Genomic DNA, 16,985 nt, shown 5'->3' on the forward strand with positions numbered 1-16,985 from the left:
TGACAACTGAACCAAATGCACTCACGTTTGTGATTGTAAGGTCACAAAAAAAGGTGAAAAGCTCCAGGAATGCTTCTTCAAGGCACTGTACGCATCCCTCCCCATTTGTCATTTTCCCAGCATTTTCGTCTCACAGTTTAAAAAAAAAACAAAAAAAACTGTCTGTCTTTTATTGCGTTAGCTCTCTTGCACCTCTCTCCACTATTTGCCCACCTCTCTCTCTCTCTCTCCCTCCCTCCCCAATGTTCACAGTGTCTCTCGCCCATCCAGGAGGAGGGCCAAGATTGCTGGTCCTACCGGTGCTGCTGCTGGAGGAGGAGGAGGAGGAGGAGGGATGGTGGCGGTGGGAGGAGGCTGACGGGCCGACGAGCTCCCTCTTCGCAGCCTTGCAGCAGCAGGAAGGATGGAGGCAGAGGAAAAAGGACGTTTCTAAGACATCCACTCAGTCGCTCGGAGCCAATCTGGGAAATTCTGATGGGAAGGAAGCGAGTGGGAACCATCCGGGGCGCCCGTTTGCTGCAGGTAAACATCTTTTTGGTTTTGGTATGAAGAGAATGCCTTCTTATATTTTGGGGGGCGGAAAGGGCACCGATGGACGGGAGAAAGTGGGGGGGGGGGTTGCATAACAAGACGAGGATGCTGTTAACGCTGGCGACGTGTGCGTTAGTTCCGTGACGCGATGAGAGCTCCATGGAGGGGGAGGAGGAGAGGCGGCGGGGGGGGGGGGGGGGGGGTTGTGAAGGAAAATGTTGCCGGCTACGCAGGCAGGCCCGCAGCGGCCTGCGTCAACACGAGCCCTGCATGTGCTGTTGCCCTCGCCGCTTTCGACAAGCAGCACGGATATTCATCACAACTATGACTGTCAGTATTATTCGTCGTGGTATAGCGGGCCACTGCCATCTCCATGACAACAGCCTCTTCCTGTCCACGAGCACCCCCCCCCCCCCCTGCCCACTTCCCACCTCAAATAGTTCAGCCTGTTTTGTAACGTGAGCTCCATACTGCATTGTTTACAAGCTCGTTTGTAATAGAAAGCCAATCGAAAATCATACGTGACTTGAAATTTGATGAATTGTTACACTTGTGACTTGAAAGGCACAAGAAATGAAAACGTGTGAAAATGTCGTGGCTTTTCGGTTGACACCGCGGTGTGTGTCACATCAGGGAAACTGCTGTCAATGATGAGAATCTTCAAAGCGCACATGCCATAAATGTGCGTATTTTATCTGGGACGGTGGCAACAGTATTCAAGAGGCAACTCGAAAGTGTCCTGAGGGCGATCCGTGTTTCCGCCACGTTTGCGCAGGTTCCCGCAGAAAGCATGCACCTGCGGCTCTATGATGGGTCATGGGGGAATCTGGAAACAGTCAGAGTACACGTCATGTAGAAGTGTCGCTTTATGGGCAGTTTCAAACAGTCACAAACTGACATTGTCAAACAGCATAAAAAGGATCATACGTACTATGATGAAACAGAGTGAACAGAAGTCATGCAAAGGTCAAAGGGTGCCTTGAAACAGATGTGAGATCAAAAACAAGGCGATCTCGATAATGACTGTCAGGATATGCTGGGTCGCCATCATACTGAGTGCGCGTGGAAAATGAACGATTGAAAATGGGTCAGTGTCATGTCTCAGCACCACTCAAGTCTTGAACAGCCAGCGAGCCACCTCCTGACCAGATGTCTCACATTAAAAGCCTTTTGTGTCAAACATATGGTCCAGACTTTGGCATGGAGGACCAGGCCTGAGAATCTCATTTCATTCGAAAAAGTGATCCGGGAATAAATGCCGTAATTGGCCTTTTAATTAATAAGCCTCCGTTGGCCATTGTGGCCTACACCTGCTTAAACAATCCCATTTTCTGTTTGCTAAAGCCCAATCCCCAAACAATGGTCGCCTAGCAACGGCCGCCAGATGCTCCATCGGGCTTTAGGATTTTTTATGACGCCACACAATGATGCCTATTGTGGTGGCCGACCGGCGGCATATAGAAATACATAACATACATAGCGCAGGAGATGTAGTTTACGCTAACGTTAGCATGCCCTGTCATTATTCAATGTATTGGAAGCAGTTGAAGATTAAATTAGCACAAATCAAACCTTTTTAAACCGCTACTTTTGCCTCTGCCACAACTATTATTACCTCTTTTAAAGCTGCTATGGCTAATATGCTAGCAGCGGCTATAATTTTAGTTTAATTAAAAATAAGTTGTCGTTGTTGTTTTTTTTTTTTAAAGACTGAAAAAGCAAAGCCATCTTGATTTGAACCTATATTTTTCACTGACACTAATGTTACCTAATTTTTTAACATGCCACAACCAATATGCTAGGCTTTAAAGTATGTGGCTATTATGGCTTGTCTTTGGAGTATGTACTTTTTGCTTCACCGTGATCAATTTAAGTGCAATATTTGCTCTTCTTTTAGACGATATGACTCCAAAAATGTCATGGATTGCCAAACTAGAGCATCCGATGCCACCGGTTAGTCTCCATTTGCCTGTAGGTGCTAATGACTCGCATACAAATTAAAGTACTAATGCAGGTACTAGTGACGTGTTTTGTCGGATTGAAAAAAGTGCACATTTTTCTACGGATTAAATACCAGCATCTTTTTCCCCATTGAAAATAATGAGACTCATGTTATCCAACGCTGTGGCCTGTTCTAGAACATTCCCGCTATATTGTGAGCACTTGATAGACGGAGCTGTGCGTTGCCATGGTTACCGGTGCTGCTCAAGCTCAAAATATTCCCTTGTGAATGGAGTGCACAACGGCTTCAACACAGTCGTTCGTTCCACTGGTAAATACACCGATGGGGTCTAAAGGCTCAGGGGGGTGGGAGGGGACGATAAAAATATCACATGACAGTCAAATCAGGTGTACTTGTATTTTTTCTACAAATCTTCAAAGGCGGCAGAAGTTCTTGTACTCTGTCCTTGAGTAGAAGTACAGATACTTGTTTAAGAGTAGAAGTAGTGATTCAAGCAAAAAACGAAAAAAAAATTAAGTCAGTCAGACAAAAGTCCATAAGAAAAAAAATAAATCTCGAAATGTGATCAAGTACAAAAGTGAAAAGTGCAGCAAAAACAGTACAACTTAGTACAACAAAAATAATTGCGCACAAGATAATTTCCTTCGTTTATTAATTTTCCTTAATTTTTTTTTTTTTTTTTTTTTACTAGATTGACTAACCTAACTAGGCCACTTTTTTGGGGCGGGGGGGGATCAATGGCAACTCACTTGATTGAAAAGGAATTATTTGATATACAGTGATCCCCAACTAATACCCCAAATCTGTGAGTAATTGATGATCTACTCTGGCACAGTAGCAAAGTATTGGTTACGTCCCCCAACCGGAAATCTGAACGCCGTCGACGGCCTTTGTGTTTCTTCCGCAGCCTTGAATCCATCCAGATGGAGCAGGATGTGGAGAGCCCGGCCATCAGCAAAGCATCCAAGTTCCACAAGCCGCCCGGCAAGGATCCGCCCAAACGGCTGGCGGCCATGGACCGGGCCCGGAAGGTCCAGCGCTACGTCCAGAAAGACGGCAAGTGCAACGTCCACCACGGCAACGTGCGGGAGACCTATCGCTACCTGACGGACATCTTCACCACGCTCGTGGACCTCAAGTGGCGCTTCAACCTGTTCATCTTCGTCCTGGTCTACACGGTCACGTGGCTCTTCTTTGGCTTCATGTGGTGGCTCATTGCGTACCTGCGCGGGGACCTGGACCACATAGCCGACAACCTTTGGACGCCATGCGTCAATAATCTCAACGGCTTTGTGTCGGCCTTTCTCTTCTCCATCGAGACGGAAACCACCATCGGTTACGGATACCGGGTCATCACGGACAAGTGCCCCGAGGGCATCGTTCTGCTCCTCATCCAGTCGGTGCTGGGATCCATCGTCAACGCCTTCATGGTGGGCTGCATGTTCGTCAAGATCTCGCAACCCAAGAAGCGCGCAGAGACTCTGGTGTTTTCCACCAACGCCGTCATCTCCATGAGAGACGGACGCCTGTGCCTGATGTTCCGGGTGGGGGACCTACGGAACTCGCATATCGTGGAGGCCTCCATCCGGGCCAAGCTGATCAAGTCCAAGCAGACCAAGGAGGGCGAGTTCATCCCCCTGAACCAGACGGACATAAACGTGGGCTACAGCACGGGGGACGACAGGCTGTTCCTCGTGTCGCCGCTCATCATCTGCCACGAGATCAACCAGAACAGTCCCTTCTGGGAGATCTCGCCGGCACACCTGGCCAAGGAAGAGCTGGAAATAGTCGTCATTTTGGAGGGCATGGTCGAGGCCACGGGTAAGTAGGAGGAGTGCGGAGATCTTTCATACCTTTTTGCCATCATACTTGACTGGTCTGAAAGAGGCGGCTGTACAGACCGAAGGACACAGACAGGGACCGACCGCCTGTTAGGGGTTGGTAGACAGACGAGGATGGACAGAATGACTGAACGGTAGGAGCTGACGGTTAGAGACAGAGATGGGTGGACCGGCAGATTGACAGCTAGGGACCGAGGGACTGGCGGATAAGCTCGGGCTGAGGGACAATTGGACGGACCGATAACTGCGGCTGGCGGATTGATGCAACAAATAGTAAGTTGACTGACGTGGACAGTATTGGAATGATGGACAAGTTGACGGATAAAAATAGGTACCCAATGGACAGACAAGTAGGGACGGAGGACTGACAGGAGGTGTTTCGGTGGACGGACTACAGATCGGGATGGATGGAGAGAATCATACACTGTATCAGAACAGGTGGACGTACTTACAGCCAGTGATGGACGGATGAACAGAGAAATAAAGGATAGAGATGAACGTACAGACCAACCGGTAAGAACAGGTTAACTGATGGACAGGTGGACAAAGGGATAAAGGGACTGATACCGTGTGGCCGACGGACAAGAGTAGCCGGACAGCTGGATGAACTGGCCGATAGCCTTGGACGGACAAACCGGCAGATGAGAACAGGTGGAGAAATGGGCAGACGGACAGATGGACAAGGACGAACAGACTGACAAATATGGAAGGACGGATAGAGTGAAAGGAGCGGGCAGATGGATCTAGAGGTATAGGAGCTAGTGGACGGACCGGCGGATGGCGATGGAAAGGACTGACCGACCGACGATAAGATCAGGCGGGAAGACGGACGGGCGGATTAGCGGATGGACGTAACCCCAAATCGTGTCCAGTCGCCGCCAATCGTTGCGCTTTTCTCAGGCATGACGTGCCAGGCCCGCAGCTCGTACGTGAGCAGCGAGATCAAGTGGGGCTACCGCTTCACGCCCGTGCTCACGCTGGAGGACGGCTTCTACGAGGTGGACTACAACAGCTTCCACGACATCTACGAGACCAACACGCCCGCCTGCAGCGCCCGCCAGCTGGCCGACATGAGCGGCCGCGCCCGCCTGCCCCTCACCTGGTCCATGGGCAGCAAGCTGAGCCAGCAAGGCCTGGCGCCCGAGCCCGAGCGCCAGGACCCGCGGACTGAGCGCAACGGAGACGTCGCCAACGCCGAGAGCGAGTCCAAAGTCTAGCTCCTGCTCGCCACGCTAACACGCGCTCGCGCACAGTCCGGCATTTGGCCGTTGGTGAGAACACACGAGACGGCGCGTTCCGCTCTCACCGACCACCAGATCCCTCTTATTTTTTCTATTCCGATATTCCTATCGGGACGTTTGCATATCAAGTATTTTTGTACATAATCTGATATGTCTCGGACTCCCTCTCGTTTCTTGGCTTTGCCGTGTGAACATTTGACAGATGTTTGATACTAATGCACTGGTTTCGCTTCGGCCTGTACATAATCTCTGCCTTACGTTAGCCTTGTCTACACGAGCAAACTTCTCTTTCCAAACATTCCAAAGCTTTGTGTTTGCCAGACATGTTTTCGCAGGTTCGGTGACGGCAACGCAAACTTGTTTGGACATGTTCGTTTGGCAAAGCCCAGCCAATCAGAGACGAGGTGGCCATCATGTGACTCACTGGCCGGACAAAATGGCAGCCTCGGAGAGCAAGGAGCAAAGTTGGGCGTTTGAAGAAATACAAAGTTGAATTGGAGAATATGAGAAGCGTCCTTGTGTTTGCAAGACAACGAGATGTAGATAGCAGATAGCAGCTAGCAGCTAGCAGCGTGCTTGGACCACATTTGACAGGTAGCCACAACACACACAACACACAGGGTCAAGTGGAGTGCAAGTGTTGGGGAAGCCTAGCACTAGCATCTTCCCTTTTTAGGGAAAAGCTGTGTTTTGAGATGAAAATTTAGCTGAAAGTGAAGAACAACGGGCATCCTTTTATTACATTTCCCCGAAAAAGGAGTCCTCCTCACTGAAATTTGAAAAAGACGGTCTTTTTTTCTTTCTTTTTTTATATATATATACATAGATGTAAATAAAAACGGTAGCCATTTTGTGACACGCCTGAACTATTTGCTACTGGATTTCAGGTTTCCATTTAAGTGGAAACATTAGCACCGCTTTCTGAAGGAGTTCCTTGAACGCTAGCTGCCTTGTCAGAAAGTTCTTTATAATGATTATTTTTTCAATCTGAGGACTGTAGTTTGTTTTGTGAATCCAGGAGCAGGTCTTGTGTTGTTTTCAGCGGCGCTCAACAGCGACTATAAATATTGCTGCAGTTGCCCTCTTTTGCTCTTTTTTTCTTTGGAGGGAGAATGCAGCGATATTCCCGACAATTTACCAGAAACGTTGAAAAACAATACAAAACAATCAAACACTTGTTTGACGATGTTTCTAGTTGTCTCAGTGTGGAAACAAAAGCAAACTCTGTGTTTGCTTGCAACTTGGTGACGTTTGCGAGTGTAGGCAAGGCTTAACTGTATACAGTCTACAAAGCTTTAATCTTCTTTAATTTCCTCCCAGAAGTGGGACACAACATTAGGTACAGCTGCACAATCGAAGGAGATCCAATGCAAGAGTATTTAAGAATTTCACTTATTAAAAATGTATCAACATTTAAAATGTCATTTGAACACACACACATACACAGCGAAATCATTATTGTTTTAAAATAAGGCATACTTTTTGAGTAATCAAACATTGCGTCATTCAACGTCTCCAGCTATTTTGCACACTTTAACATGCAACATTTTTGTACAACAGACCCAAATTGTATCATTTTGTGAAAAATCTAAATTGAGCATATTTGGGCTTCCGTCTGATTTATTGTGACTTCAAAGTTATCCTTGCTCGCATTGGCTTCCATTTGAGTGTGCGGGTGTGCCTAATGAAGTGTCCCGTGTGTGCATCAGCATGTACAAACATGAATGAATCCTGTAAAGTGTTTTGGATTTGTCGTGTCCGCAATCTCCAAAGACCAATGACGAGTTTGTCTTTCTTGTAAGCCCCGCCCCTTTCTTAATTTCTGACCCCCCTTCCCACTTGCGGAAAGCCATGACTTTGAACTGCCCTTTAAAAAACAAAACCGAAAGACGCTTTTTCACTTTTTTGCACATCGGAGAGAGGGAGGGAGAGAGAGAGAGTCGCTGTTACAGTAAAAGCCCCGAATCCTTAAACCTTTCACACACACGCACACACAAAAACCTCACACATCACCAAACAGTATGATAATAACTATAATAAATAAACTGTTAATTGCATTTCTGTTTTTGTTAAGCTGTGTTTTTGTGTCATGGAGCAAATACATCCAGGGTTCATGTTAAGGGCATGTGTCTTGTTTAATTACATTAAAATATATATATATATAAATTAGCGTCAACTGGAATACTGAAGTGTTTAATACCAATGTAAACACATACACACAACACGTCCATTTTGTTGACTAAAGCACTACAACACAAAAATAAATTCAATTACTGCCTTTAAAAAGTATGTCATATATATGTAAATAAAATGTACAGAAAAACTAAAGTCATCTCTTTTTTTTCAATCTACCTTTAAAAATCTTTTGCTAATTCTTTTGCTAAAAAGGGGTAACAAACTAGAGTATAATAAACATATTACTAAAGTCACAATTTTAAAAATATCTGACTTGAAATGAAATAACACTTTTCAAAGGCAGATTTTTCAATGACAAATTTGCCAATTTATTTGTTTGTTGCTGTATTAGGCAAAATAAACTCAAAAGTATATTGTGTGAGTTGCTCATTTTTGGAAACAAATTGATATGTTCATTGAAATGACCTTATTTAGCCAAGGGAAAAAAAAAAAAAAAACGGCATAAAATTCTTTTTTGTTTTTCCTTGCAATGAGGTGTACCTAATCATGTGGCCTTGTGGAGAGATACTAAAAAACATTTAAAAATGCAGCTCAAAGTTAAATAAAAGTCAAAAACATCATAATTTTTTTTTTTTTTTTTAAATAGCAGCGTTGACTTGATTCCCCACGTTCAAGTTTGTACAGTTTAGCGTGAGGGAAGAGCACGTGTAGTGAAGTTAATCAGCAAAGCCTAAAAAGCCAATCAATGGAATGCGGGTGCGCCATGTTTGGACTTGATTAGCCGGCAAACACCTGGGCCGCCAGAGCCTCGGGTCGCAGCCCGCTGGCATCGGCGTCGGCGTCGTCCGTGACGGCGGGCCGGCTCACGTTGAGCGGGTATTTCTCCAGGGCGTCCCGCACCTCCCGCCGCACGCCCTCGGACCAGGACAGCAGCTCGGCGCGCAGCTTGCGGGCCGCCTCCGCCAGCGCCTCCTGTCGGGCGTCCAGGTCCGACAGGAGGTCCAGGTTACGCCGAAGCTGGGCCAGCGCGGGGTTGAGGGCCGGAGTGTCCGAGTCCGGGGCGGAGGGGGCGTCGGCGCGGTTCCGGTCCGAGTGCGGCGAGGCCTGGCCCGACATGTAGGACTGGAACTCCTCCGGGGTGAGGTTGAGGGACTGAGCGTCCAGCTTCTCAATGAAGGCCGCCGCGCAGCACTGGACAAAAAACAACAAGACGCGTGTTGCCGCTTTGGAACACTTTAGAGAGTCTCATCTTTTTTTTTTTTTTTTACACATTGTGTCAACCACATTTGAGGGATTCTTTTTCCATCACGGCCACCATGCTTGGGGACATTTATTTGACATTATGGCCACCACATTTGTGGGTTTTTTGTTTTGCAATATGTCCACCATTTTTTTCTTTAAATCGTGACTACCATGTTGGAGAACTTTTTCTTAACGTGGTGTCTGTCACGGTCGTCATGGAGATTTACAGTTCCTTTTGTTTTTCTGTTTTTAAATGCAAAACCAAATGTTGTTTTTGGGACTTAAAGGGGAAGTCAACCCCAAAAATATGTTCTCTGGGCCTCCACTAGTCATGAATATTGTAGTTGTAATTGAATTTCAATTAATTACACAGCCCTAAGTGGATTTTACTGCTTATTAATCGGAGTGCCGTGTTTCGACTAGTAGGCCTAGCACATAGTGTTGAAAAAAAAAACAAAAAAACATTGGGTAGACTTCCGCTTTATGCTTGCGTAACTGAAAGTATGTGAGACGCGCCGACCAGGTTGGTGAAGTAGTATCCGTCCTCGCCGGTCATCAGCCTGCTGGGGTTGCAGAAGCGTGTGATGTACTGGATGTTGGACTGCAGTCGGGGCGGGTTGGCCTTCAGGACGATGTAGATGAGCGCGGGCAGGAAGTCGTCGGCCGACGCCGGCTCGCTCTTGGTGCTGCCGATGGCGGCGAAGATGTGCTTGCTGCAGCGCGTCACGCACGCCAGCTTGTCGCGGGGGACCTTCTTGGAGTCCATCTCGATGATGTCTGGAGGGGGGGTCGGAAATTGCAGACTAGCGTAGTGGAAAAAGTAGCGGGACTTTATTTGAAGTAAGGCGTTTAAAAAAAAAAAAAAAAAAAAAAAAAAGTGTTTTTGCACAGATTGACAATTGATCCGTCACATACTTTAGACTTTCTGAGTACGTACTCACCGTCTATTCCAGACCAGAAGCGTATCCGAGTAAATCAGAACAATGAATTCCAAAGTAGGAGGATTGAAAGTTACCCGTGATGGCTTTGACCACGTTCTCGGAGGCTTCTGGAATCTCCTCGTCCATGGGCACGCAAAGCATGTGGATGTTGACCCAGTGGAGGGCTCTGCAACGCAAAGCGCCTGTTCAACAAGCACGGCGATGAGGCGGCCCGCGTAAGCGAGAAGCCGCGCCGCGCCGCGCCGCGCCGCGCACCTGATCCGGTTCTGCATGGCCAAGTCCTTCTTCTCGTCGTCGGTGGTTTCCGGGCAGAAGACGCTTTTGTACAGACGAGTCATGATGTACTTCTCCACCTGGTCCATCACCTGCTCCACCGACTCGGACGAACCTGGGGGAACGCCGCAATCGGGCCCATTTTCGCAGATGACAAAGTGTCCTAGTCGAGCTCCCCACCTTTGAAGTGACTCATCAAGCGCTCGGCCAGGCCCTGGTAGAAATCCTGGACGCACTCCGACACTTCTTCTGCGTTCAGCTCCTGAAACAAATCAACGTGTGATGAGCGTGCGGGCCGTATTCGTAGAGCCGGAGGAAGGATTTTTTTTTTTTTTTTTTTCCGGAGCGCTCACCTTCTTGCTGGACATGCTGAGCAGGAAGCTGCGGCACTGCTTGTGGATCTCCCGGCCGGGCCGCTGCAGGTTCTTCAGGAAGTCCACAAAGTCCTTGGACACCTGGTCCGAGTCGAAGCTGGCGTGGCGGCTCGTGGACGGGCTGCTCGTCTTCACCTCCGGGGAGTCTGACGACGGGGCAAAAAAGCTCACGGAAAAACAAAACAAAACGGTGGTTCTCGACTTCGATACCGATTGTCAGTATATTTGTGCGCGTGAACTTCTTGCGATCTCCTCGTCGCTAGATGACATTTTAGCACGACGTCAAACAGACGGCTTTTGAAGAAAGTCGTTAATGAACTAAATCGAGGAAGAAATTCCAGCATCATGTAGTGTATTTGAAAGTTTTCCTTTCATTTTGTTACCTCTCTTGGAAGCGGTGCGCGACGACGGGCTGAAGAACTTCTTGACGGTCGTCACTTTGCGCGTCTTCTCATTGGTTTTCTTCTCTTCGAACTTGGAAAAGGGTCCGAGCGAAGACGACTGGGACTGGGACGAAGGGGGCGTGGCCTGGGCCTGGGCCTGGGCCTGGGCCTGGGCCGGAGCGCCGTGACCGCTGGCGTACGCGGCCGCCTCCTCCTCTCGCTGCAGCCTAGTCAAAGAGCAGAGAGTAACTTGCTCCACTTCAAAAAAAAAAGAACAAAAATTCATAACCCACCTCAAATTAACGAAAGGTAAAAAAAAACAGTACAGTATACTACTAGTTGGCAGCGTTTAACTCGGCTAAAGTGTTTCATTACCCAAATGACACTGTGCTGGTGTGTCACATCATTATTAAATCATGAAAATGATATCATGAAATATACAGCAAGATATAATATACTGTAGATTATGATGCTGTATTTTTCATTTTTTGTAATGATCATGCAAAAGTCGTACTTTTCGGCCAAGGCCCAGTCGTCCTGGATCTGCTTCTGGCGCACCCGTTGGTACTCCTCCCTCCAGCACTTGGAGCACAGGCCCTGCCAGGCGGCGTTGCCGTAGTAACCGCATCCCTTCTTGCACAGCAGCTCCGACTGGTCGACGTGGATGCCGCGACGCTCCGTCTTCTGACTCATGCTGCGAAAAAGACAAATGTTTTGCTCAGTTGAAATTCCGCGAGCACGCAAATGCTCGGGAAACTGAACCTGACGTGATTTGAACACTCAACCTGAGTTGAGTGTTCAACACTCAACCAACTTCTGATCTGGAGTCAGACACGGTACCGTTGTGCCGCAGACTTAACTTAGAGTTACGGTACACCAGACCGAGTCCATGACAAAAGGTGCACTGAAGTTCAGGGAAAAACAAGTGACCAACTGACACAATAAACCAAAGAGGCGCCACCGTGTGGCGAGACACCATACTACAATAACGGACTGTTACACTAGGTGGCGGCAAAAGGCTACTTTTGCCTAAATTAAGCTCCTCAACTCACTTTAACCAGACCAAGGTGCCAAGATGTAATACTGTTGTAAACTTGGCCTGACCACAAAAACAGCACATATTTGAGTTTTTCAGAGAATAACAGGTTTGATAGTTGACCAAAAATGTAAAATAATAATAAATACCCATTTTAAATAGAAACTGAATTAAACACACTTAATTTTTTAAAGACAAGCATAGAATGTACATAAAATGTATGTCTGTGTACAAGTGCCGTTTGAGAGGCGGGGCCTCGTGGCACGTGATGTCCGTATGTGTGAGTGTCGGGTGTGAACTGTGGTTGACAGCAGCTCCTTCGTGAGTGGACCGTTTGTGTTTCACTGTTCTCAAGGCTTTCGTCAGTTGACATCGGAAAAGTGGCTCTCAGCCTTTCCCACAAGTGAGGCCTTCAGAGCAAGTATACTGCAAAAATCCGAACAAAAAAATGCTTTAAAAAAGCACAATAACGCGGACACGAACATATGAGCAGCGGGGAACTTTGTTGCACATTTTTCTCCATCAGATGCTGTCCTTATGCTGCCCTAAGACACAGGAGGCCACGTTTTCCTAGTATTTAAGCATTGCTATAATATGCTGTGATGTACAAAACTGTGTTCTAGTCCTCGATGCATTTATAACTTTGGCATTTTTGCATCTATAAGCGTTTTTATGTTGCAATTACACCTTTAGTAGCATGTCGCTAACGTTAGCTCCATGCTGCAGCTAAACCGTGTCGGACTACTATTAGAACTGCGAGCCGTGCACTTTTAACGCAAGTTATTTACTACGAATCTACTATGTGAAGAGCTCACCTGGAATGTGTTTTTTAATGCACAATGTAGAAGATCTTTTCTTTCAGCTCCGACAGCGGTCAACTTTGCCAGCATGACCAGAAGCTTCTTCGAGATTCTCCTTTGTGGTATGGTCGCAAGTTCAAACGACGATGCGAAGAATAAAATAGCGAGCTCTTTTTAATTAGAAATATAGTAGGACGACGTGCCCCATTGTACCTATTTTATTGGGTCCACCAGCCTTCAGACAAGAGGGAGGGATTGATCATGACGTCACGGCCCACTGGAAAACACTGACGTTCGGACCGGGGGTCACGTGTTTGGCGGAACTAGCCGAGTGACTTTTCGTTAGGATTTTTTTCTCATGTGCGGGTTGACGAAGGAAATATGACAACACAACGAGGATAAAGTAATAAGGTCAAGAAACCAACGCCTTTAAAAAAATTGTAATGTTAGCGCCCCCCCCCCCCCAAAAAAAAAGATTCCCAAGATGGCAGTGTAGAACACGCATGCGCTGTATTGATTCGAAGCACAGGGACAATGGTCACTTGATATTCGTTTATGTTTTTAATCCAAAATTCTCGCGTGTTTTGAGAGGGAAAACAGCGACGAGCAACTGCGAGCATAAATGGCAACGGAAAAAAAAACCGCATAATTTTTTCCAAGGAAAACAACGTTTTTCACAGTTAGTTTTCTCCTTTCGAAAAACATGGTTTTGCTGTTTTAATATTACGTGTTTTGCTCGTGTTTTTATTTCAACAAAATATAACTTCATAAGTGCATCCTATTGCACTAGGATTTTGTTTTACTCCCCGAAAGCCGTGTGGTTGCGCACGCGCAGTATTGATTTGTAGCAAATCACTCCTGTTACGGGTTGGTTGACCTCACAGCCCTTCAACACGTTGGGGAACCCGTAGTAGACTTTGTAACGTCCTAATGTATACTATTCTTATTTACTGAATATTGATTCTTAGATTGTACGGAAAGTTGATTACATTACCAACTGTGTGAGCATTTTTTTTAAGTCATAGCAAATCGTTCTTGGTTGTGTGTTTTTCTGATCTTTTTACATGTGCAACATCATAATAATGGACTTGCAATGTTGCATTGACTGTACATCTGAAATTTTTCTAATAGCCATCTGACTGTTTGAATTGGTTTCAAAAGTATTTTGTCTCCAGAGATGGCAGCACGACTCATTCTCTGCAGCTAGCTTTGCCTGCCCTGCACCCTGAAAATGCATCTTCTTCCCATTGTGGACACTGATAGTGTGCCCCTTGGCTGGTCGTGGAGAGAAGGCGAAAGAGGGAGGGGAAAAGTAGTAGAACTAGGGGACTTCCTTCCACTGTTTGCCTCTGGACTTGTGTGATGTTCCAATGGCTGACCGGGTTGGGTTGACGGCACTTTGACTGTAAGTAAACACACACAAGGTCAGAAGTACTATGGACTAAAACAAGCTTGTTATTACACACACACATAGTCAGCTCCAGCCATGATCCTGCTGGGCCCCAGTCTGTGCCTTCCCTCGCAGGCCACAGTCCAGGAACTCTTCTTGGCGGCCCGTGACGCCAACGCCGTCCCGAACATCTCCCTGGACCCGGTCCTCAGCACCTTCCTGTCTCTGGACTCTGCGGCGGCATTGCAGCACCAGTACGCCTCGCTGCAGAGGAGCCTGAGCGAGGCGCAGCAGGCGGCGTTGGGCCTCCGCCTCAACCGAGAACTGGGGGGCGGCAGGGTCACCTACGGGGGAGTCGGCGTCGTAGCACTGGCTTTGTCCTTGCTGTTGGACCACGTTGCCCAACAGGTCGGTATCATTGTTGCGGACTGCTCTTCTGTATGAAAACCCGCGTAGCTCTTGTAACGTCACAATGAAAATTTTTTTCATTGCATTGACGCATAATTTATATAATAACTTATTTCATGTAACATTACAACGTATGCATCTTACGTAGCATTACCACTATATTATTCTTAGTTTATTTTTTTATTTTATACTAGTTCACACAGTGTGTTTCTTAGCCTAGCAAAAAGTGCTCTCGTAAGCATGTGAAAAATACCGATTGTTAATTCGCTGCCAGAGCTAAAGTTGTGGCATTTCATAAGAAATAAATGATACTACATTCTGTACTTGTATTCCTCCATTAGGTAAGAGGCAACAGTTCAACAGTGCTTGGCCAGTCGCCTCTGACAAGATCATCCAGAAAGATTTTTGGCATCGCCAGCTCTTCACGAATCGGCGGTATCGCGCACAACTACCTGAGTTTGATCCCGGGTCTGGCCAATGACCAGAACATGATGGCCGAGACCACGGAGATCTACGACAACTGGCTGAAACTGGAAATGTTGGACCATTACGAGAGGATGACCAAGAAGAAGAGGATGAGCTTGTTGTCCATGCAGCAGTGGTTGACCGGAGCTGCACTTCATCTTCATATGAGGATACACCAGGTCAGTAAACGTTTTGGGAAAATGGATTTACTGCTTTGTTCATAGTACATGTGGTTTTAGGATTTTAAATAATAATTTACGATATTTTACCTTTTTTTTTTAACTTCATTCATTATAATTTGTTTCTCTATGATTTGTTTATATTTTATGTATTCATTATTTGTTTGTAAATCTTACATTTAAGCTATTCTACTGTATTTTAGCTTTCTTACCAACTTAATGGTTTTGTGTTTTTATGTAGTGATTATTTGTTTAGACATTTCAAATTTAAATGATTTTACAACAGTCTTGATTTTTCCTTTATTATTGACATTTTTTGATGCATTAATTATTAGTTTAGAATTTTCAAATTGAAATGATTTTACAGTATTTTAGTTTTTTAAACTTTATGATTGTTTTTGTTTTTATGTATTAATTCATTGTTTTTAAATGTGTAATTTTAACTTTTACTGTAATTTTTAATTCTGTTTTTTTAACGTTTTACTTGACTCATTTTTTATATCTGTTAAATAAAAAATACATTATTATTGTTAGTAATTCATGCCATTTGTACTTTTTCATTTTTATTTTATTTTTAGTTGTAACTTTATTATTTTTCAATTATCTTTATTTTTTATTTTACTGACCAACATTATTATTACTCCCATCATTATTATTGTAAGTAGTAGTCGTGTATGTTATTTATTTTTTCCACTTTATTTGTTTCTTTAATTTTAGTTACTTTAATTGACTGCCAGTTTCCCACACTTTTTTTTAAACTTATGATGTCCCTTTATTCTTTTTTTTTTTTTTTTATGTATTTTTATTTACTGGTCAACACGACTGGGGATCTCATATTGCATGCACTTTTGCTTTTTGTTTGAGCAGGTTCGTCTTCACTCGGTGCCATTTGGGTCGGTAGAGTCTCTTCGTTTGTCCTACAAGACGGCGTTAAACCGTCTGGTGCAGGGTTACACCGTCTACCTCCACAGGAACATTCGGGAGAGCGCAGCATCAGCACCGCAGCGTCGCAGTAACGGGACCTGCTTCAGTGAGCTCTCCTTTAACACCAGCCAGGCGGAGACGTTCAACGAGACGAGCCACGGTGGAGCCTGTAAAACTGATGAAGTGGCTTCCAAAGAGGGCCTGCTGGTCATCGAGCCGGGCAGAAATGTCAGTCACGGCGTCTTGCATCACCCCTGCGAGTCTCCGGCCATACAGCGAGCTTTGGTGACGCGCATCATAAACGCGCAAGACCTGGAGCACAGCAGGAGCTTTTTCCTGCATCCCAAAAAAATCTACCAGCGACTGCTCGCACAGGAGGATGCTTTTGAGCTCAGTCCAGATTAGACGGGTATGAAACAGCTCGGAGGATCCCCCAGTTTTTTTTTCTTTTTGCATACACCGTTTGAAAGATTGGCCACAGAGCTAAATTACAATTAAATTGAATTCAACTTATGTACGGGCCTGTTTGTAGAGTTATAAGATAAAATAGGGTAAGATAAGCAAACATCTGATAATCCTTTAATGATCCGTAGAAAAGAAATTCAGGTGTTACAACAGCACACAGTAGATTGTGAAAAAAAGCTACAAAAGATAAGTACACGGGCTCTCTCGTGATCTATCTGATCGCCACGTTTTGTTTTTCTGTGTCAATGTCTAACGGCGAAAAAGAAGGCAAAATAAATTTCAAAGATTTTTAAAATTGTTATTTATTACCATGATTGTTTTACGGTATTTTTGTGAGTACGTTTTGGAACTGCAGTGTCATACAAAAAGGTAGGTGGCAACAGCGGGGGGAAT

General features: G+C 45.6%; 3 protein-coding genes across 4 annotated transcripts; 2 read left to right on the forward strand and 1 right to left on the reverse strand.

Annotated features, from left to right (window-relative positions):
- Nucleotides 1–373: 373 nt before the first annotated feature.
- kcnj6 (potassium inwardly rectifying channel subfamily J member 6) lies at nucleotides 374–7,633 on the forward strand. Its single transcript, XM_086012280.1, has 3 exons — nucleotides 374–522; nucleotides 3,402–4,315; nucleotides 5,236–7,633. Exons 2-3 carry the CDS (start codon nucleotides 3,418–3,420, stop codon nucleotides 5,550–5,552), a joined length of 1,215 nt encoding a protein of 404 aa, XP_085868406.1. The 5' UTR covers nucleotides 374–522; nucleotides 3,402–3,417; the 3' UTR covers nucleotides 5,553–7,633.
- A 59-nt stretch (nucleotides 7,634–7,692) lies between these two features.
- On the reverse strand, nucleotides 7,693–13,047 carry LOC147133788 (rab5 GDP/GTP exchange factor-like). The gene is made up of 9 exons (XM_086012278.1): nucleotides 12,777–13,047; nucleotides 11,440–11,619; nucleotides 10,926–11,152; nucleotides 10,522–10,688; nucleotides 10,349–10,430; nucleotides 10,151–10,283; nucleotides 9,970–10,061; nucleotides 9,475–9,731; nucleotides 7,693–8,903 (listed from the first exon to the last, which is right to left on the reverse strand). The coding sequence occupies exons 2-9, from the start codon at nucleotides 11,616–11,618 to the stop codon at nucleotides 8,490–8,492; spliced, it is 1,551 nt and encodes a 516-aa protein (XP_085868404.1). The 5' UTR covers nucleotide 11,619; nucleotides 12,777–13,047; the 3' UTR covers nucleotides 7,693–8,489.
- Nucleotides 13,048–14,188: 1,141 nt separating this feature from the next.
- On the forward strand, nucleotides 14,189–16,926 carry LOC147133789 (uncharacterized). 2 transcript variants are annotated; one of them, XM_086012283.1, is made up of 4 exons: nucleotides 14,189–14,559; nucleotides 14,901–15,203; nucleotides 16,071–16,096; nucleotides 16,175–16,926. In XM_086012283.1, exons 1-4 carry the CDS (start codon nucleotides 14,248–14,250, stop codon nucleotides 16,530–16,532), a joined length of 999 nt encoding a protein of 332 aa, XP_085868409.1. In that variant the 5' UTR covers nucleotides 14,189–14,247; the 3' UTR covers nucleotides 16,533–16,926. The 2 variants fall into 2 exon arrangements, with proteins under 2 accessions (XP_085868409.1, XP_085868408.1); XM_086012282.1 differs by having other exon boundaries at nucleotides 14,192–14,559; nucleotides 16,071–16,917.
- Nucleotides 16,927–16,985: the final 59 nt, after the last annotated feature.

This window comes from Filicampus tigris, chromosome 17 (assembly GCF_054856515.1).
Source record: "Filicampus tigris isolate MCC_2025a chromosome 17, RoL_Ftig_1.0, whole genome shotgun sequence".
In the NCBI taxonomy this organism is placed as follows: domain Eukaryota; kingdom Metazoa; phylum Chordata; class Actinopteri; order Syngnathiformes; family Syngnathidae; genus Filicampus; species Filicampus tigris.